General features: G+C 52.0%; 2 protein-coding genes across 2 annotated transcripts; one reads left to right on the top strand and one right to left on the bottom strand.

Moving 5' to 3' along the window:
* Positions 1 to 8848: 8848 nt before the first annotated feature.
* LOC309448694 (olfactory receptor 14C36-like) lies at positions 8849 to 9808 on the top strand (the record flags this gene model as incomplete). The annotated part of the gene is made up of 1 exon (XM_082070421.1): positions 8849 to 9808. One exon carries the CDS (start codon positions 8849 to 8851, stop codon positions 9806 to 9808), a length of 960 nt encoding a protein of 319 aa, XP_081926547.1.
* Positions 9809 to 20926: 11118 nt separating this feature from the next.
* On the bottom strand, positions 20927 to 22270 carry LOC309448787 (olfactory receptor 14A16-like; the record flags this gene model as incomplete). Its single annotated transcript, XM_082070539.1, has 1 exon — positions 20927 to 22270. The coding sequence occupies one exon, from the start codon at positions 22268 to 22270 to the stop codon at positions 21329 to 21331; it is 942 nt and encodes a 313-aa protein (XP_081926665.1). The 3' UTR covers positions 20927 to 21328.
* Between the last annotated feature and the right edge of the window lie 306 nt (positions 22271 to 22576).

The following is a 22576-nucleotide window of genomic DNA, read 5'->3' as shown; positions in this document are numbered from 1 at the left end:
CGGCCATACAGAGGGATCTGGAGCTGCTGGATCATTGGGCTGAGACCAATTGTCTGGGGTTTTACCAGAACAAGTGCCAGGTCCTGCACTTGTGTCACAACAACCCCAGGCAGCGCTACAGGCTCAGGGAAGACTGGCTGGAAAATTTTCTGGTGGAGAAGGATGTGGGCATATTGATCGACAGCAGCTGAACAGGAGCCAGCGTGTGCCCAGGTGGCCAAAAAAGCCACCAATAGTATCCTGGCTTGTATCAGAAAGAGTGTGGCCAGTGGGACTAGAGAAGTGATTGTGCCACTGTACTTGGAACTGGTGTGGCTGCACCTTGAATCTGGTCCTTATCATAAGGCACATAGAGGCACTAGAGAGAGTGCAGAGGAGGTGATGAAGCTGCTGAGGGGCTGGAGCACAAGTTTAATGAGGAGTGGCTGAGGGAAATGGGTTCAGTCTGGAGAAGAGGAGGCTGAGGAGAGACCTTATCACTGTCTACAACTGCCCGAAAGGAGGTTGGAACATGGAGGGTGTTGGTCTCTTCTCATGACTAACAAGTGATAGGACAGAAGAAATGGCCTCGAGTTGTGCCAGGGAAAGTTTAGATTGGGTATTAGGAATAAAATCTTCCTGGAAAGGGCTGTCAGGCGTTGGAACAGGCTGCCCAGGGCAGTGGTAGAGTCACCATCCCTGCAGGGGTTTAAAAGGAGTTTAGTCGAGGTTCTTAAGGAAGATGGTTTAGTGCTCGAGTCAGATTATCGTTCAACTTGATGATCCTGAACGTCTCTTTCGCCTGAAATGATTCTATGATTCTGTGATATCAAGTGCATAATTCTTCTATTACTTCTTCTCAGTGCTCTTCACACACCTGCCTCTTTACCTACAGTCCTGAAAGTTTTCTAATTAAGCACACAAGTCTTGAATACCAGATGTAAATGATGGAAGCGACATGGCTCTGTCAGTCTGGTCTGATACCTGCCAGTCCCAGGCAAACACCTCAGGTACACGGGGCCTCTTGAGGTTTGCACTGGGTGCTGATAGTGAGACCATGGAGCTCAGCCCTAAAACCTGAGAACTCCCCTCAAAACTGAAAACCAAACCAACAACAACAACAACAAAAAGAAAGAAAAAAACCCCACACTCTTTTTTTCATCATATGAAATAATTCAATATTTCCAATAAAATGTCTGTGGAATTTCTATCCTGCCAAAATATGAATTTTCAGAACGTGTACGGACTGTGGGAGATGAAACGTTGGCCTTTCCCTGTGCTTGCAGTGCCAGAACTCTGTCTATCACTACGTGTGTTTAATCCCCTGGACATCCAGGTGTTTCCACCTGTCCTTCCCCAGCTCACCGTGTCTGAACTCATCTCTTCAGAAGCCTGTCTGGACATTTGCACTTTCCATCGCTCCCCAGAGGTTCTTCACCTCTCCCTCTTGGCTCATTCAGAGCTCTCAGCTCTCACTCTGCTTTGAGCTTCAGGCAGGTAAAGTCTTTCAGCAGTTGCTCTCGTACTCCCTATAGGCAACTCTTCAATTATGGCAATGGACCTCGCTGGAAACTACTTAATTTAACCATAGAACTGAGAAACATCATTAAGTTCTATTGTGTTTTTTTTTTTCCTTTTTTGTTTCCTCTAATTAAAAATTCCCCGGTGCCTGTTTACTTGCAGTTCTCTGAGGAAACATGAAATAATTCCTGCGAAGAAGCTGTAACAATCAGTGCAAACTTCAGTGCAGAATCTGATGTAAAGAAATGTGCTGGAAATCCCAGGGGCCAATGAGCAGAACAGGGAGTTTGGGGAGCTGGTTATAGACTTGCTGCTGACAGTTTGAGTAGAGAAACATTCTTCACAGAACTGCTCTGTTTATTTGACACCTTTTAGGTCTCCTCCTCTGCCTGTATTTTTATTTTCTTGTTCCTCCACCTCTTCCTTCTTCCAAAACCTTTCCAAGGGAAAGATTCCTGGAATCACAGAGCAACTCAGGTGTGAACATCATCTTGTCTCACTGTCCTGCTCAGGGCAGGGTGACCCAGGTGAGGTTGTCCAAGGCCTCTGCCCAGCTTTGCACCATCCACTAAGGAGCTGAAGGTTCACTGTGTCACATCATACAGGGGAGAATAGAGACGTTCAACAGTGTTGGCCCAAGTGCTGGTCCCTGAGGGATCCCACTGGTAACTGGCTCTGTGGGCACTTTTACCACTGGTGACATTTGGGCTCTACGAGGGACTATAGATGCTATATAAAATGCTATATAAAAAGATGTGCTCATACTTTTGTGACACTAGTGTATTGAAAAATTAAAATGTCATAAGTTTGCCTGTTTAAGAGTTGGGGTGTTCAGCTGGAGAAGAGAGGCTCCTGGAGACCTTATTGCAGCCTTTCTGGACCAAAAAGGGGCCGATAAGAACAATGGGGACAGACTTTTGAGCAGGGCCGGTTGCGACAGGACAAAGGGTGATGGTTTAAACTAGAAGAGGGGAGAGTCAAGGAATGAAATGAGGAAGAGATTTTTTACACTGAGGGTGGTAAAACACTGGGACGGGCTTCCCAGAGAGGGGGTGGATGAACCATCCCAGAGACATCCCAGGCCAGGCTGGACGGGGCTCTGAGCAACCTGAGCTGCTGAAGATGTCCCTGATCGCCGAGGGGAGTTGGACCAGACGGGCTGTGAATGTCACTTCCAACTCAAACTACTTTGTGATTCTCGGATTCAGTGACAGGAAAGACTGGATGCATCGATGCTGATAACCAGAAAAGGTCTTGTCTGGCTTGTGCGAGCCAGGCCGGCAGCTTCACCCAGCAGCTCTGCCCACCCGAGTGGAGAGCTGACCCACCTGTGTACAACCGACCCTGCCCCTGCCCCACAGTGCCCAGAGGATGCTGCCCAGGGCCCCAGGATGGACATTTGTGGGGGAGTATTGGGAGCACTGGGAGGTTTACTGGGAGCACTGGGGGTTTACTGGGACTTCTTGGAGGTTTACTGGGAACAATGGGAGTTTCTGTGATCACTGGAGAGGATACTGGGAGTTACTACGTACACTAGAAAGATTAGTGGGGGAGTACTGGGAATACTGGGAGGGTTACTGGGAGCATGTGGGGTTGCCTGAGTGTTACTGGGAGTACTAGGTGGTTACTGGGAGCACTGGGAGGGCTACTGGGAACACTGGGGGTTTACTAGGAGTCCTTTCAGGATTACTGGGAACAATGGGGGTTGCTGTGAGCACTGGAGGGGTTAGTGGGGGCCACTGGGTGCTCTGGGGAGGTGTGTGGAAACACTGGGGGTTGCTGGGGAGTTACTGGGAGCACTAGGTGGTTACTGGGAGCACTGGGAAGGTTACTGGGAACAGTAGGTTTATTAGTCGGGGGTTTCTGCGAACACTGGGCAGGTTACCGGGAGCACGGGGGGGTTTACAGGGAGTTCTTGCAGTATTACTGGGAACATTGGGCGTTTCTGGGGCTTTATTGGGAGTGTAACTGGGAACATTAGAAGGATTAGTGCAGGGTTATTGGGAACATTGTGGGGGTTACTGGGAACATTCCAGTTGGTGGGGGTTCACTGGGAGCAATAGGTGGTTGTTAGGAGCACTGGGAGGGTTATTGGGAGCACTGAGGGTTTATTGGGAATTTTTGGAGGATTACTGGGAACAATGGGGGTTGCTGGGAGCACTGGAGAGGTTAGTGTGGGGTTACTGGGAGCACTGGGAGGGGTTACTGGGAACAGTGGGGGTTGCTGAGGGCTCACATGAAAGCACTAGGTGGTTACTGGGATCACTGGGAGGGCTAGCGGGTGATTACTGGGGGCAATGAGGGGGTTGCTGGGGCTCACTGCGAGCACTGGGGGTGTTGCTGGGAGCACTGGGAGGTTTACTGAGAGCACTGGGAGGTTTACTGGGAGGATTACTGGAAACAGTAGGGGGATTAGTGGGGGAGTTAATGGGAACACAACATGGTTACTGGGAGCACTGTGGGGGCCTGCTGGGGGCACAAGGACAGTTAGTGGGAGCACTGGGGGTTAACTGGGAGTTCTTGGAGGATTACTGGGAACAATGGGGGCTGCTGGGAGCACTGGAAAGGTTAGTTGGGGGCTACTGGGAGCACTGGAGGGGTTAAAGGGAGGGTTACTGGGAGCACTGGAGGGGTTACTGGGAGCACTGGAGGTGTTAGTGGGAGGGTTGCTGGGAGCACTGGAGGGGTTAGTGAGGTTTACTGGGAGCACTGGAGGGTTACTGGGAGCACTGGAGGGGTTACTGGGGGCACTGGAGGGGTTAGTGGGAGGGTTACTGGGAGCACTGGAGGGGTCAGTGGGAGGTTTACTGGGAGCACTGGAGGGGTTATTGGGAGCACTGGAGGGGTTAGTGGGAGCATTACTGGGAGCACTGGAGGGGTCAGTGGGGGTTACTGGGAGCACTAGAGGGGTTACTGGAAGCACTGGAGGCGTCAGTGGGAGGGTTACAGGATGCACTGGAAGGATCAGTGGGAGGGTTACTGGGATAACTGGAAGGGTCAATGGGAGGGTTACTGGGAGCACTGGAGGCGTCAGTGAGAGTGTTACTGGGAGAACTGGAAAAATCAGTGGGAGGGTTACTGGGAGCACTGGATGGTTACTGGGAGCACTGGAGGGGTTAATGGGTGTTACTGGGGGCACTGGAGGGGTGAGTGGGAGCATTACTGGGAGCACTGGAGGAATTACTGGGAGCACTGGAGCGGTTAGTGGGAGGGTTACTGGGAGCACTGGAGGGATTAGTGGGAGGGTTACTGGGAGCACTGGAGAGGTTAGTGGGAGAATTACTGGGAGCACTGGAGGCGTTACTGGGAGCACTGGAGGGGTGTGTGGGAGGGTTACTGGGAGTACTGGCAGCATTAGGGTGATACTGCTGTGGGGTCCATCACAACCCACCAGCTCAGGGTGAGGACGTTGCCGAGGCCTCTCCAGCAGCTGAGAGCGGCCTCAGTCACAGGCCCTGCTTGTCGTGGGGTTTGAACTGCCCTGATGTTTCTGGAAGGACGACTCAGCCAGACACAGTCCAGGAGGTTCAGCAAGGGCATCCATGGGAACTTCCTGATGCAAAGGGTGGAGGAGCCGACCAGGAGAGGAGCTGCTGGACCTCATCCTCACTAACAAGGAGGGGCTGGTTGAGGCGGTAAAGGTTGAGGGCTGCCTTGGCTGCAGCGACCATGAGATGATGGAGTTCAGGATCTCGTGTGGCAGGAGCAGCATAGCAAGCAGAATTGCAACCCTGGATTTCAGCAGAACAACTTTGGCCTTTTCAGGCAATTGCTGGGGGAAATCCCGTGGGCAAGGCTGCTTGAAGGTAAATTCATAAATCCATGGGTCCGGATGGGATGCACCCACGGGTGCTGATGGAGATGGCTGAGGTCATTGCTGGGCCACTCTCCATTATCTTTGCTAAGTTGTGGCAAATGGGAGAGGTGCCTGAGAATTGGAGGGAAGCAAATGTCACTGCAGTCTTCAAAAAGGGCAAGAAGGAGGACCCGGGGAACTCTAGACCGGTCAGCCTCACCTCCCTCCCTGGGAAACTGATGGAACGACTTCTCCTTGGTGTCGCCTCAAGGCATATCAGGGATAAGAGGGTCATTAGGGGCAGACAACATGGCTTCACCAAGGGGAAGTCGTGCTTGACCAACCTCATTGACTGTTATGAAGACATAACGAGGTGGATACATGATGACAAAACAGTGGATGTGGTCTACCTTGACTTCAGTAAAGCCTTTGACACAGTCTCCCACAGCATCCTCACAGCTAAACTGGGGGAGTCTGGGTGAGCGGGGAGTGAGGTGACTGTGAACTGGCTGAAGGGAAGAAGCCAGAGAGTCGTGGTCAATGGGGCAGAGTCGGTTGATCCTGTATCCAGTGCAGAGCCTCAGGGGGCAGTGCTGGGGCCGCTGTTATTCAATATATTCATCAGTGACTTGATGAGGGAATAGAGTGACTGTCAGCAAGTTTGCTGGTGACACCAAGCTGGGAGGAGTGGGTGACACTGGAAGCTGTGCTGCCATCCAGAGACCTGGACAGACTGGAGAGTAGGGCGGGGAAAATGTAATGAAATAGAACAAGGGCAAGTGTAGAGTATTACAACTGGGCAAGAAGAACCCCAGGTTCCAGTATAGGTTGGGGAAGGACCTGTTGGAGAGCAGTGTAGGGGAAAGGGACCTGGGGGTCCTGGGGACAACAGGGTGACCATGAGCCAGCATTGGGCCCTTGTGGCCAGGAAGCCAATGGTACCTGGGGTGGGTTAGAAGGGAGTGGTCAGTAGGTCAGAGAGGTTCTCCTGCCCCTCTGCTCTGCCCTGGGAAGTCCACACCTGGAATATTCTCATACCAATTTATTTTTTACTAGCAAGAATACAATGCTGGCAAGAAGTGTCTCTGCAGAGCAGACACAACTAACATTACTGATTACTTCAGGTTGTCTCACAGGATGTGCCCCTGGAGCCTGAGGGACACCTGGAGGAGCCCAGAGGGGACAGAGAAAGGGACATCATGGGCTGCTCCTGTGCTGCTGAGCTGGGCTGGGCTCCCGGGACACAGGGAGCTCATGGCAGCGGCAGCGCTGCAGAGAGACAGCTCTGCCCAGGAGCAGCTCCTCTGCACACGCAGCAGGGCTGAGGGCTCTGCCTGCAGCACCGAGGGCACAGGAGCCAGGCACAGAGAGGGAAACGCAGTCTGGGCTGAGAGGATGCTGAGAGTTCACTGGAAATGAAATCCTCTTAGATATGAAGCCTGTGGCTGCAGGGCATTGAACCTGCAAATCATGGCAGGATCTCAGAAAGCTGTCCCATTGCAGAGCCTGCGAGAGATGTAAGTACAGCTCTCGAGATTCTCTGATCAGAGGGGAGGATGTGCTGCAGAGCAGGGGTTGCCTTCTGCACTGTCAGTGACAAGACGTGAATGCTGCGTTCTCCACAGGGTGGCTGTGGGGTGTAAATGTCAATGTGCAGGATGGGTGCCCAGGGCTGTCCTGCAGAGCAGGGTCCCTGCACCCCAGGGCTGTGCCGGGCAGGGACTCTGACGCCTGCCAGGGTCAGCGCTCAGCCTGCCCGGAAGAGCCCAAAAACACTGAGGGGAGAAGCTGTGGGGGGAAGGAGTGACCCCCGGCAGGGCAGGGTCCTTCTGCTGCTGGGTTCTCCGTGGGTCGGGGCTGCTCACAGCTCCAGCTCATTCCAGAATATTGACAAGAGGAGGTTTCAAGGAGAAGAAGACAAAGAGTACTACAAAGATAAGGAACCTCCCTGAGTCTGTGTTTTCTGTCTCCTACTCTGGGGAATGGGTGGTGATTAAGGCTGCTCTTAGTTTTAAACAAATACTTGAGACACATGAACTACAGTAGGTCTTCAAGAGAATCCTGGCATGCCTTGCCTCTCCTCTGCCTATGCAGAACCAGCATCACCTTTGCTGGACACCTTACACTAAATCTGTAATCTCTTTTCCAGCCTGCAGACAGGAAGATGCCCCCAGGCAGTGCCCTGTGAACAGGCAGGATCTGTAGGGCCAGGGGGAGGGCACAGAGGGTGGGATGGTCTGTGAGCACTGACAGCGAAGAGACATGGACAGGGAAACACCTCCCAGAGGAGAATCTCCAGGCAGCAGGGAAATGAGCAGAAATGATGGAAACCAAACCCGGAATGGTTATGGGAGGGAGAAGAGAGAAAAGTCCCTGTGACCCCCTGCAGGTCAGATCCCTCCTGTGAGCAGCCCCCTGGCCCCTGTCCCACCCAGCAAAGCCTCTGCCCTCAGGGCCGGGGGCTCCAAGGCATGAAGCAGCTCCTGTGCAGCCAGAGCTGCAGTTCCTCTGCAGAGCACAGGGGCTGAGAGCAGCTGCCCGGCAGTGTTGGTGTCTGGGAGGTGGCTGCACAGCTGGGGAAGGGTGACGCTGTCTGAGTGCCCGGCTGACTCTGCCCTGGCCTCTCTCACACCCACCCTCACCGCATTGTCCTTCTTGCTCCCCTGCTCTGGGTCCCTGCTGTTGGGATCTTGTTCTTGCTGTCAGGCTCTCTGGGGATGGCAGTTTCAGCTGCAGAGTCCCAGCCTGATCTTGTGGGTCCTTTCCTGCAGGTGTGTCCATGGGCACACGTGTCCCAGCTTTGCTCTGACCTGTGGGCTGTGGGCAATGCAGTCTGTGGGGCTGGGGAATGAGCCGTGTGTGTCCTGGGCTAAACGTTGGGTGCTGAGACTTTAGGAAAGGGTGAGACTTGTCATGATCTGGGGTGGATCCCTCTGCTCTCAGCAGTGTCTGGTGGCTTTTCAGGGTAACATGGGAGTGTGATCAGCCCCCATCTCAGAAAAGTGCCAGCCCAGGGCAGCTGGAGCAGGACAGAGGGACAGAGCAGCTGCCCTCACTCTGCACTGACCCACAGGCACCCTCTGGTCTCGCAGGACTCGCTCTGTTCTCCCTGAGTGCAGCAGAAATGCTGAGGGTTTCTGACACCCAACAACACTCCCCAGGGTGGGAGGGGAGAAGGAGCTGTAGAAACCCCAAACCTCTCCAACTCAGTTTCTCAGGCCTGGGGGTACAGATGCTGACAGTCCCTTCTGCACCAGGAGCGGTTCCAGCTGACAAAGCTGAACCCCAGGACTGGCCCCTGCCCACCCGATCACACAGGGTCAGGCTGACTCCTCAGGAGCCCCTGGGCAGAGACCCTGCTCTTCATTGCACACTCATCAAGCACCGACGAGGGCTCCAGCCAGGACGTACTCCTGGAAAAAGAAAAATGCCTCTTTGTGTGACGGGGTGGGAGGGTCTGTGGGAAATGGTTTTGATTATTTCCAAGGAAGTCTCATCAAACCTTCACTATCTTTTCCTCCTATGACAGGTCCTCATGCCCACAGGCAGCAAATGTCCAACAGCAGCTCCATCACCCAGTTCCTCCTCCTGCCGTTCACAGACACACAGGAGCTGCAGCTCTTGCACTTCTGGCTCTTCCTGGGCATCTACCTGGCTGCCCTCCTGGGCAACGGCCTCATCATCACCACCATAGCCTGGGACCAGCACCTCCACACCCCCATGTACTTCTTCCTGCTCAACCTCGCCCTCCTCGACCTGGGCTGCATCTCCACCACTGTCCCCAAATCCATGGCCAACTCCCTCTGGGACACCAGGGCCATCTCATACTCAGGATGTGCTGCACACCTCTTTTCATTTGCTTTCTTGATCAGAGCAGAGTATTGTCTCCTCACCGTCATGTCCTACGACCGCTACGTTGCCATCTGCAAACCCCTGCACTACGGGACCCTCCTGGGCAGCAGAGCTTGTGTCCACATGGCAGCAGCTGCCTGGGCCACTGGGTTTCTCTATTCTCTGCTGCACACGGCCAATACATTTTCACTGCCCCTGTGCAAGGGCAATGCCCTGGGCCAGTTCTTCTGTGAAATCCCCCAGATCCTCAAGCTCTCCTGCTCAGACACTTACCTCAGGGAACTCGGGTTGCTTGTGGTTGGTGCATTAGTAACGTTTGGCTGTTTTGTGTTCATCGTGGTGTCCTATGTGCAGATCTTGAGGGCCGTGCTGAGGATCCCCTCTGAGCAGGGACGGCACAAAGCCTTTTCCACCTGCCTCCCTCACCTGGCCGTGGTCTCTCTGTTCATCAGCACCGCCATGTTTGTCTACCTGAAGCCCCCCTCTATATCCTCCCCATCCCTGGACCTGGTGATGTCTGTTCTGTACTCAGTGGTGCCTCCAGCAGTGAACCCCCTCATCTGCAGCATGAGGAACCAGGAGCTCAAGGAGTCCATTAGGAAAGTGATTTCATGGGTGTTTGTCAATATTGATCAGCTTTCCATCACTGTCCACAAATGATGTCTATTTGTATCCCAATGCAGACCTGTACCTTGTTTTATCCCTTTTACTTTGTTAGCATTACCCATATTGTTATTTATGGTTTTTATGTTTGTACCTAATTGTTTGTGTTTAGCGCTCTATCCTGAAAAATGTACCCATTATTACTATTTTTAAAATACCTGAAACCTGTATAAATGTTTTCCTAACACTGTGTCAGAGCTTGGTCTCCCATAGCATCTCCGTAATAAAATGACATCTTCTCTGTGCAGTTCCTCAATATTTGGTTGTTCTTCTAAAGCTGATCTCAACAACAGACCCAGGAATTTCACCCAAAAGGGCCTGAGGTCAAAGCTCATTGTCACGTTGGTAGCTGATAGACAACTGAGTTGTGGTTTAAGACACAACCGTTGTTGTCTGTTGACAGTGAAGAAGGGGAGTGGTCATGAGATACAGTCAGACTGGGCTGTCCCAGAGCATGATGGGGTAGAGGACAATCCTCCAGGAGAGGAATCTGGAGCTGCCTGGAGAGCCCATGAGATACACAGGGACGGTGTGTGCCTGAGGTGGGCAGTGACTGGAGCCCACAGAATGAGACATGGCCCAAGGTGGAGTCAACCCATGGGAAAGCACTAAATCCAGGTATCTGCAGGGAAACAAAGATGGAAACAGCCCACCCCACACAGACCCGTTCCAACAGTGTCACAGTGTCACAGTATGTTTGGGATTGGAAGGGACCTCAAAAGACGATCCAGTCCAATCCCCCTGCTGGAGCAGGAACACCCAGGTGAGGTCGCACAGGAACATGTCCAGGCGGGTTGGAATGTCTCCAGAGAAGGAGACTCCACAACCTCCCTGGGCAGCCTGTTCAGTCTCCATCACCCTCACTGAGAAGAAGTTTCTTCTCAAATTTAAGTGGAATCTCTTGTGTTCCAGCTTGAACCCATTACCCCTTGTCCTATCATTGTTTGCCACCCAGAAGAGCCTTGCTCTGTCCTCGTGGCACTCACCCTTCATATATTTATAAGCATTAATAAGGTCACCCCTCAGTCTCCTCCAAACCAAAGAGACCCAGCTCCCTCAGCCTTTCTTCATAAGGGAGATGCTCCACTCCCTTAATCATCTTTGTTGCCCTACGCTGGACCCTCTCCAGTAGTTCCCTGTCCTGCTGGAACTGAGGGGCCCAGAACTGGACACAATATTCCAGATGTGGTCTCACCAGGGCGGAGTAGAGGGGAAGGAGAACCTCTCTCGATCTACTAACCACCCCCCTTCTAATACACCCCAGGATGCCATTGGCCTTCCTGGCCACAAGGGCCCAGTGCTGGCTCATGGTCACCCTACTGTCCCCAGGACCCCCAGGTCCCTTTCCCCTACGCTGCTCTCTAATATGTAATTTCCCAACCTATACTGGAACCTGGGGTTGTTCCTGCCCAGATGCAGGACTCTACACTTGCCCTTGTAAAATTTCATCAGGTTATTCCTCGCCCAACTCTTCAGCCTGTCCAGGTCCTGCTGGATGGCAGCACCTTCACAGTCACCACACCAGCAGCAGCACTTTTGCACAACCATGAGCAACAGTACTGACCGTGCCCTGTTCCTCCTCTCAGACTGAGCTGCTGTGAAGGTTGCATGAGTTGTCTGCACATCCCGGGTAGAACTTACCTGCAATTTCACACACCCCTGTGGTCCCTCCTGTGTGGACCTGGGGTTTGGGTCAACCCAGACTCAGAGATATTGCCGACTTGGCCATTCCAGCCCCAGGTCTCTTCATATCCTGGTGTCTCTTCCTTGCTAGCCTCACTTAGACCTGACCAAGAAAGCTTGTGCATACATTTACACCCAAACACACACACAACGGTGAACCCACTCACACAGTAAATAGCCAGGAACAGAGTTTAAGAAATATTGTAGTTTAACCCTGGTCATCAACTCAGCACCACACTGTTGCTGTGGCAGGATGAGGGGAAGATCTTAAAAGTAAAAGAAAACTCGAGGGTTGAGATAAAGACAGTTTAATAGGCAAAGCAAAAGCTGTGTGTGCAATCAAAGAAAAAGAAGGAATCTATCCCCTGCTTTGCATTGGCAGGTGGGTGTTCAGCCATCTCCAGAAAATCAGGGCTCCATCACACATAGCAGTTACTTGGGAAGACAAACGCCATCACTCTGAGTGTTCCCCCCTCCCTTTCTCTCCCAGACTTTGTTGCTGAGCATGACTTCATGTGGTACTGAAGATCCCTTCGGTCAGCTGGGGTCAGCTGTCCCAGCTGTGTCTCCTCTCCATTTCTTGGCCCCCCCCAGCCTACTCTCACTTCTCAGCGTGAGAAGCAGAAAAGGGTTTGACTCTGTGCAAGCACCGCTCAGCAGTGACTGAAACATGGGAGTGTGATCAACACTGTTTCCATCACAGATTTAAAACACAGCGCCATAAAGTTGCTATGAAGATAATTAACTCTACCCCAGCTGAAACCAGTCTAATAAGCAGGACAGACCATGGTGATCAGGCAGGGGGGTTGGCCAGAGCAGCACTGAGCAGCCACCTCCCCACGGGCAGCTGGTCACTTGGATCCCTCTCTTCCCTGCTCTTCCACAAGCTGCTTCTTCCACGATCCACCTTGATCCCTCCCTTTCTCTGCCCCAGTCTCCTCACCAATTCATAACCGTCATCAGTTACTTTTTCCCCAATGGGCTCAGGTTTTCTCCACTTGCACTCAAATTTGATAGTTTAGATTCCATTGCCTTGGTCCTCTGGTCCCTTCTCACATCCCTCACTTTCTCATGCACGTCCCACATTTTCTCATGGCACGTACAGGTGGTTTCACCCAGGGCAGGGCCTCATCAGGGGCACAGTCATTTATCTGCAGCCTTCCCATCTGGCATCCTTGATGACTTCATGATACCTGCCTACCTCTGGCCAATCACATTGCTGTCATGAGGTGACCTCACAAGTAATAATGCATCCATGTTTTCTTGGCCTACATCTACCCCATGTATCTGCAATAGAAGTGGCATCACAACCCACCTCCAGATGTGTCATCTTCCCCTTCTCCTGCATCTCCCATCTCCCAGGCTCTCAGCACTGCTGGGTGTGTTTTCCAGCATCCAGGTGACATCACTAGGCCTGACTCACCACGTGCCCAGTTGGGTTGTTTCCAAAGATGTGACTTCAAAATCTACCTCCCTCCCATGACGCCTCACCTTGCATCATCCTCTTCTGGCACCAGGGGTCACCTCACACCAACCTCCAGACACTGCCCCTGCACCTGCCTCTACTTTTCCCACCCAGCACTGTCGTTTCTGCTGGGCAGGCAGCACCGTGCTCCCCATGGGGACTGCAGAGCCCTGGTGGGACAGCTCAGTGGTGGGAGAGCAGCCAGGGGTGGTCAGGGCTCCTCGGGAAGGCAGGTGGTGGATGAGGAGCTGGAGATGAGCTCTGTGCAGAGGGGAGCCTGGTGTGCACAGAGCCTTGCCTTGGAGGAAGCTTCATGGTCACAGGTCCTCGAGTACATGGCAAGTTGGACCATGGCTTGGTCTGCTGGGATGGCAGCAGCACTGGGCACAAGCAACCCAGGAGGCTCCTGCAGGTGTGGAACACAGCATTTTGAGATAAACATGGACGAGCTGACTAGGGCTGGTCTCCTACTGACAGACAAGGTGGATCAGGCCGGGGATCTGAAGGATGAGAGCGGCCATGGCTGCAGGGACCATGAGATGGTGGAGAAGCAGGACAACTGCAGAACAAGAGTGCAGTCCTGCAGGAGAGCTGATTTCATTACTGGAGGATCTGCTTTGGCTGTCCTGGAGAACAAACAGGCTGTGAGTCCCTGTTCAGGGGTGATGTCCTCAGAGCCCAGGAAGAAACCAACCTGATGGCCAGGGAGTCCAGCAGGGCCTGGCAAGAGGTCATGGATGAACAGGGACCCCCTGACTTCAGAGATCAAACAGCAGAAGGACGTGCAGGGAGGCTGGAGGGGAACAGGCTGCCCAGGGACAGACAGACAGACAGACACCTGGCCTGGGGGTGCAGGGGTGGAGCCAGCAAAGCCAACGCTGAGCAGTGGCTGAAATGGCCGTGCAAGGGGAGGGCACCCAGGAGGGCTTCTCCAAAGATATGGTCAGCACAAGGAAGGCGGCTGAGGGCACCCTGGTCCCAGTGGCCAGTGGGGCAGGGGACGGGTGACAAAGACAGTATAAATCCAGCAATTTCTCTGAAGAAAGATTCTTCCTTGGAGAGTGCTGGTAGGAAATATAACTGGACACACATACATTTTACTATATATTTACCAACACATAAATATAATTTTTTCCTTACGATCACATAGAAAGACAGACAACACAGGTCTGTTGAGATCACTGTCAACATGGCCATCTAAAAAGAGAACAGCTCAATTAACCTTTTTATCCCTCTTTCCTCCATCAGTCAAGAGTGGCCAACAGCTTCCAGCATGACTCACTGTGTGCCCAGGGTTAAAAGTGGCACTGACAGCCCATGGCAGTGCATTCTTTGGTGCCTTCGACTCTGAAAGCCACAAGGATTATCTTTCTTAATGTTGTAGGGTTTGTCAGGATAGAAATCTAGAGAACATTTCTTAAAAATGTACGGAAAAAGAAACCAATTGAAAGATATAGAGTGAAGGAAATGTGTTCTTGAAACTTTAAACATCAAACGTTGTTGGTGTTGTAATTCTCCTTTCTTTCTTTTGAATACTTTCAATATCAGTGTTTTCCCATTAGATCAAAATGAGACTTTTCAGGATGTGCATTAAGAACAAGAGGAGAACTACTGATCCTGCACTAGATTTGCCTTCTCAGCACTCTCTCTGTTATCTGTGCATCTCATCTCCCTCATCCTCCAGGTATTTCCTCCTGCCCTGACTAAACTGACCATGTCTGCAGTCCCATTTCCAGCAGCTGATCTGCACACAAGCACTTGCGATTGCTCTCTGGATTTCCCTTCCTCTTACTGTTTGATCACTCAGACGCTTGTCAACAATCCAGTTGCTGCTTTCAGCTTCAAGGAGTTAAAAGCTTCCTTGTCTTTCAGTAGTCTGTCTAATTCTGTCTTTAGCCAACTCTTTTATTGTGTTTATTTTATACTTTCCTTTCTGTCTAAAACATTTCTTGCATGGTTCTGCCTTGGAGAAGATGAACCTCAGTGGTGGCAGCTTGTCCTTGGTGTATAGTTGAGGAGCCTGTTTTCTTTTAATCATGACTCTCATCAGTTGTATTTTGTTTGTTCAAGGGTAAAGCAAAGTCCGTCTTTGCTGTGAGCACTTGGGTCTGCAAGGAGAGCAGGTGGGAGCTGGTGCAAAGGAGCTGGCACATCCAGCTGCAGATGCAGTGAAGTCTGGGGTGAGGAAAAGGGATGCAAGGCTCAGGGGCCAATGAGAGAAACGATGGGGTTGGGAGGTGAGGAGCAAGGTTGTCCACACGGTGTGAGACCTCAAGGGACAGCTTCTCCAGCCAGTCCAGACCTCCTTAGGAGAGACCCTGGATCAACACCAGATAATGCTGCAATTACATCTTCTCCAAACTGAAAAGGATTAAAATACACCCTTTACAATAGAAAGACATTTTTATCAGAAGCTTTTTGAAATCTTTCTCCATAATTACACAAAGAAAACTCTCTAATTAACTGAACAAGATTGGAAGGACATTACAAGAAGAGACATGGTTTCTTAGAGCTTTCTTCAGTGTAATGAGCCCCATGGTGCATTTGGTGCTGAGTCCTTGAACATTACCCAGGTGCTGAGAGGAGACTGCACAAACCTTTCCAGAAGTCAAAGCCAGAAGGAAAAAGTACTAAGTTCCTTGAAGAATTAATGAGTTCCACTGAGGGCAAGTACCAGCAGAACCTCCCCAGGGACTCGCTAGAGCAGAGAATTGGAGGCCATGGTGGCAGATAAACAAAGGGAAACGTGCAGGCAGCTGAGGTGCTGAGAAAACCCTGGTTTAGTTGGATGAAGCAGAGAGGCCAAGGCCTGACCCCCAGCCCCTGGGAAGGCAGATCCTGTCCCTCACACATTGCTCAGGGCTCTTCCTGGGGCAGGGGATGTGGGCTGTGTGGTGTGAGTGAAGGACAATGGGGTGACAGTTCCCAGCCTTACTGGGGTGTGCAGGAGGCCATGAGGTGCCCCAGTGCCTGAGGACAACACGTCTCCTCACAGGCCTTGGTGGCAGAGGCGATGGCCATAGCCAAGGGGACAAAGACTTGGGTTCTCTTGGTGACATCCAGCCTTGCCAGTGCCCTTTGCCATCTCCACCACAGGTTGTCCTACACTGTCCCACAGCTGCTTCAGTTTCCCTGCAGGCTGTAGACACCCATCTCGCTAACTCCCCTTGCTCTCACCCTGGTATTTCCATACATTGACTGATGTGTCTCCACTCTCATGCTGTTCCTGGAAACACAAGTACATGGACTCATCTCCTGCTCCTTCTGGATGATTTCTCGTACCACAGCACTGCCCTTGGAGTGACATTTCTTCCTCCTCATGTCCAGTCTCCACGTTTTAAACTGTGATGTGTGGCAGTGTTTCTCTGCTGTAGAAAGAAGGACCCTGAAAAGGACCTGTCAGCCTCTTATCTGTGCCTGGGAAGATGATGGAACAGATCCTTCTAGAAGCTGTGCTAAGGAACAAAGAATAGTGACACAACAACTTCCCTGGGCAGCCTGTTCCACTGCTTCACAACCTTTTCCGTGAGGAAATGTTTCCTAACATCAATTCTGAACCTTCTCTGGCACAAGGAGAGGCCATTTCCTCTCATCCTGTCACTTGCTACTCAGGAGAAGACCAACACCTCCAGCCTTGTCCCCCTCCTCTGCACTCACTGCAGCACCTCAAGGTCTTTCCTACAGTGGGGGGCACAAAACTGAACTGAAGATTCGAGTTGTGGCCTCACCTGCACCAAGTAGAAGGCGATGATCGTTGCCCTGGTTCTGCCCACTACACTGTTCTTGATGCACACCAGGAGGCCATTGGCCTTTTAGGCCACCTGGGCACATGTTGGCTCACGTTCAGCTGCCGTTAATCAACACCCCCCAGGCCTTTTTCCGACAAGCAGCTTTCCAGCAACTCTTCCCCAAGCCTGTGTTGTTGCAGGGGGTTGTTATGACCCAAGTGCAGGACCCGGCACTTGTCTGTGTTAAACCTCAGACAATTGGCCTCAGTCTAATGAACCAGCAGCTCCAGACCCCTCTGTAGACCCTTCCTACCCTCCAGCAGATCAACGCTCCCACCCAATTTGTGTCATCTGCAAACTTATTGAAGGTGCACTCGATCTCCTTTTCCAGATCGCTGATAAAGAGATTAAACAGAACTGGCCCCAATACTGAGCCCTGGGGACACCACTCGTGACCGGCCAACAACTGGAATTGTCTCCATTCACCACAACTCTTTGTGTCCGGCCCTCCAGCCAGTTCTTTACCCATCACAGATACACCCTCCAGGCCATGAGCTGCAGCTTCTCCAGGAGATGCTGTGGGATACGGTGTCACAGGCTTTACTGCAGTCTAAGGACACAACACCCACAGCCTGTGTGGCGGATTCACTGCCCACGACAGACTTTCCCTCATCTGCTCAGCCGGTCACCTTGTCACAGAAGGAGATCAGGGTGGTCAAGCAGGACCTGCTTTTCATCCAGCCATGCTGATTGGGCCCGATTGCTCGTCTGGTGTGTGTGACCTCACAGTGCTTTCCCAGCCCTGTTCCTGCTGTTGGCCAATCCCCTGCAGAGGCAGAAGTGACCTCACAGTGCCCTCCACAGCCATTGGTTCCTACTGGACTATGAGACACAAGTGACCACATGACATCGTACCCACCATCACCCTCCTTGTGGTCCAGTGTGTGAGCAGATCAAACTAAGCTGCTTTCATCACATTTACCTAACAGATTCCTATCAAGGGTTTGAGTGGAGAAACGTTCCTCAGAGGACCTGCTGTATTTACTCTGGGATATTTTATATCTCTGCTTCTGGCTCTGTGTTGTTCTCCTTCCTCTGTCTATTCCGACATGAAAGAGCTCTTCAAGGAAAAGAATCATGGAATCCTACAATAACGCAGTTTGGAAGAGACCCCTGAACACCATCTCTGTCCTACTGACCTTTATGGCACCTCAAGGAATAGCTGATGGCATTTGTGCTCCCTTGGGTTCATCTCACCACATGCACACAGTGGACATGCACATGATGTGTATGTTTGCAACTCATCTGCACAATAAAAACATGGACTTTTGACCTAGTATTTCATAGAATCATAGAATGTCCTGAGTTGGAAGGACCCAAAGGATCATGGAGTGCAACTCCTGTCCCTGCACAGGACACCCCACAGGTCACCCCGTGTGTCTGAGGACGTTATCCAGTCTCTTCTTGAACACTGTCAGGTTGGGGCCATGACACCTCCCTGGGGAGTCTGTTCAGTGTCCAGCACTTCTGGGTGAAGAACCTTTTCCTCATGTCCAACCTGACCCTCCCCTGTCACACCCTTCTTCCATTCCCTGGGCTCTGTCATTGGTCACCAGAGAGAATACATCAGAACCTTCCTCTCCTTCTCCCCTTGTGAGGAAGCTGTAGCCACCACGAGGTCTCCTCTGAGTCTTTTCTTCAGCTCTGATGCTCAGTAACCCCTTGGTTTGCAGATTTTTTTTCTGCAGATATACCATGTTGAAAAACGTGTCCACGGGAAAGACTCATTGAATCATAGAGTCAGTCAGGTTTGAAGAGAGCCCTGAACATCTTCTTCCTTCACTCTCCTTCCCAAAGCAGGGTGACCAGGTGAGGTTCTTCAAGTTCTTCGCTCAGCTTTGCATCATCTCCATCACAGCACAGAAGGGACAATAAAGACCTTCAGCAGTTTTGGCCCAAATGCTGGTCACTGGGGGATGACACACTAACTGCACAGAGGACACTGCATCGCAGATGATATTTGGGCTTGACGTTTCAGTGAACTTCCCACCAAGCATCCACTTCTTCAGCACAAACAGCATCAATCGGGCTATAAGGACACCATGGGAGACCATGTCCAAGGCCTGGCACAATTTCATACACACAACATGCCTGTCTTTCCCCTGCCCATTTTGGTTCACAAGTCTCTTTCTTGTCCTCCAAGTGCCTGCAGATGGCTGCAGGAGGACTTGTCCCGTCACCTTCCCAGGGACAGAGACAAGCTGACCAGGCTGTGATTCTCCCCATTCTCCTTCCTGCCTTTCTTGAAGATGGGTTTGACGGATGCCAGGACCTCCTCAATTGCACTGTCACACCTGTCACACACAGAAATGTCAGGGTTGTGCCAGGTGTCCATAACTGAGTTGGCTTTGTGGACTCTCATCTGAGGCAGAATCATAGTATCATAGAATACTCTGATAGGAAGAGAGCCTTGGGATCATTGAGTCCAACCACAGCTCTCACACTAAACCATGTCCCTGAGAAACCCGTCTAAGCACCTTTAAACCCCTGCAGGGGTGGTGACTCCCCCATTGCCCTGGGCAGCCTGTTCCAATGCCTGACAACCCTTTCCAGGAAATATTTTTTCCTAATATCCAATCTAAACCTCCCCTGGTGCAATTTGGGGCCATTTCCTCCTGTCCTATCACTTGCTACGTGGGAGAAGAGACTAACCCCCTCCATGTTCAACCTCCTTTCAGGCAGTTGTAGATAGCGATAAGGTTTCCCCCAGCCTCGTGTTCTCCAGGCTGAACAGCCCCAGCTCCCTCAACCGCTCCTCATCACACTTGTGCTCCAGACACTGAGCATCTTTGTCACCTCCTCTGCACTCTCTCTAGTACCTCAATGTCCTTCTTGAGATGAGGGGCCAAAAACTGAACACAGGATTCAAGGTGCAGCCTCACCAGTGTTGAGTACAACAGCACAATCACTTCTCTAGTCCTGCTGGCCACACTATTCCTGATACAAGCCAGGAAGCTGTTGGTCATTTTGGCCACCTGGAAACACGCTGGCTCCTGTTCAGCCACTGTCAGTCAACATCCACAGATCCCTTTCCACCAGGCAGCTTTCCAGACACTCTTCCCTGAGCCTGTAGCGTTCATAGAGTTGTCGTGACCCAAGTGTAGGAACCAGCACTTGGCCTTGTTAAACCTCAGACAACTGGCCTCAGCCCAATGATCCAGCCACTCCAGATCCCTAAGTATGGCCATCCTCATGTCCCACGTCATGAGGAATGGACATGGGGACCTCAGTTCACGGCAGCACATCCTAGTGCTGCATTCAGGCCCTCATGGAACCTGCAGGAATAGCTGATGGTGTTTGTACTGAGTCGGGTTCATCTTATGTACATGATATGCATGCTCATATCTCATCCATACAGTGGAAACATTGGCTTCTGACTTACTCATTCAGTGTCCTTTTGTCGAGGGATGAACAACCTCTCTCAGCTGGGGAGAAGGGCCAGTGCAGGAAAAGGTGGTTTTGAGGGGCTGGTCTGTGGTGACTGTCCTGGGCCAGTTTCCCCAAGTTGTCCCATGAACATGGGCACACACCAGCCCCGGCTCTGCTGGTGCTTCAGGGCTCTCCCAGGAGGCCTGGCTGGGAGAGGACACTGCTGTGTGCCAGCCCTGCACACTCACACACTTCAGCCGTTCACTGGTATTTTCTTCTCTGGGGCATTTGCCAGTTCAGCCCTCCCACCCCCTCCCGAATTGTGCCACCCCCCTGCCCTCTCCCCAGCCCAGCCCGGCAGAGCAGCCACACTGGCACTGGAACTGGTCCCACAGCAGTGGGGACCAGTGAGAATGAAGGACAGTGAGAATGTTCATCCAGCTGGCAAGCTGAGTGGGTCTCAGTGCAGGCAGCTTGCAGACCCAGGTCCAGACTGGCTCCCCAGCACAGCATGAGGCATTTGGCCTTGGAGATCCTCAGGAAGGTCCTGCAGCCACAGTGCCAGGGCCACCTGCTCCAAGCTGCCCCCTGCAGCAAAGGGTTTCTCTTTCCATGTCTTCTCTGCACACATACAGTGCCCCACTCTTCTCCTGGAACATCCCGTCTCCCCACAGAGCCCTTTCCCAAGAGAGCTGATCTGTGCTGACCTGGCCAGCCGTTCCTGCCCCCCTTCCCACGCTCCATACAGCTCTGACCTGGCAGTGCTGCTCTGCAGAGCAAGTGGGCTGTGGTGCACAGGGCCATGGGGTGAGTCCGCAGGCTCATGCTGGTCAGGGTGGGAGGAAGAGTCAGCTCAGGGTGGCTCCTGCTCACTCCCCCTCAGCACACAGACATGGCTCCTGCAGCCCCAGAGATCCCAGAGAGAGGAATCTGGGCAAACAAGGCACTGCAGGGTCCTTTATTTCATTTATACACACAGAGACTACAGCTCCTTATTTACACAAAGACTATGGGACACACCAGACAGGTAGATATGGACACAGCCATAAGAAGACAAATAATTTTGCTTGTGGATAGCATTAATACAAGCAAGAAAAGCAAACACCAAAAAGAAAAAAACCAACAACAACAACAAAAACCAACACAAAAGCTACAGAACTCAGGTTGAACTAGTAATGCGTTATATTACAAGTGACATGCACAAGCCGGAGGTCACTTCATTACTGCTTTTGAAAAGCGAACAGTCATCACTTTCCTTACAGACTTCTTGAGCTCCTGGTTCCTCATGCTGTAGATGAGGGGGTTCACTGCTGGAGGCACCACTGAGTACAGAACTGACACCACCAGATCCAGGGACGGGGAGGAAATGGATGAGGGTTTCAGGTAGGCAAACATGCCAGTGCTGATGAACAGGGAGACCACGGCCAGGTGAGGGAGGCAGGTGGAAAAGGCTTTGTGCCGTCCCTGCTCAGAGGGGATCCTCAGCACGGCCCTCAAGATCTGCACATAGGACACCACAATGAACACAAAACAGCCAAATGCTAAACAGTCACTGACCACAAGAAGCCCAAGTTCCCTGAGATAGGAGTGTGAGCAGGAGAGCTTGAGGATCTGGGGGATTTCACAGAAGAACTGGCCCAGGGCATTGCCCTTGCACAGGGGCAGTGAAAATGTATTGGCCGTGTGCAGCAGAGCATGGAGAAACCCAGTGGCCCAGGCAGCTGCTGCCATGTGGACACAAGCTCTGCTGCCCAGGAGGGTCCCGTAGTGCAGGGGTTTGCAGATGGCAACATAGCGGTCGTACGACATGATGGTGAGCATAGAATACTCTGCTGTGATGAACGAGACAAACAAAAACAGCTGTGCAGCACATCCTTCATATGGGATGGCCCTGGTGTCCCACAGGGAATTGACCATGACTTTTGGGACAGTGGTGGAGATGCAGCCCAGGTCAAGGAGGGCGAGGTTGAGCAGGAAGAAGTACATGGGGGTGTGGAGGTGCTGGTCCCAGGCTATGGTGGTGATGATGAGGCCGTTGCCCAGGAGGGCAGCCAGGTAGATGCCCAGGAAGAGCCAGAAGTGCAAGAGCTGCAGCTCCCGTGTGTCTGTGAACGGCAGGAGGAGGAACTGGGTGATGGAGCTGCTGTTGGACATTGGCTGCCTGTGGGCATGAGGACCTGTGCAAGGAGGAAAAGGCAGTGACAAGTTAGGGGAGAATAAACAGGCTGTTTCTCATGGAATACCCCTTCACCGATGGAGGGGTATTTCAGCTCATTCTTTATTTCTACCAATTGAGAAAAACAGTTCATCACAGTTTAAAATGCAGCTTGGACATCTAATTTCTATGAACACACCTCTGGGTCAAGACCCCCTAAATTGGTGTCAGAAAAAAAAACTGACCCACACTCACACCCCAAGCCCAGAGAGCAAGAGCACCAGGGACAGGTGGAGAAACAGGGA

Source organism: Streptopelia decaocto (genome assembly GCF_964273445.1).
Source record: "Streptopelia decaocto genome assembly, chromosome: 21".
Classification (NCBI taxonomy): domain Eukaryota; kingdom Metazoa; phylum Chordata; class Aves; order Columbiformes; family Columbidae; genus Streptopelia; species Streptopelia decaocto.
The sequence above is the reverse complement of the archived record's forward strand: the minus strand, read 5'-3'. Positions and strand labels throughout refer to the sequence as shown.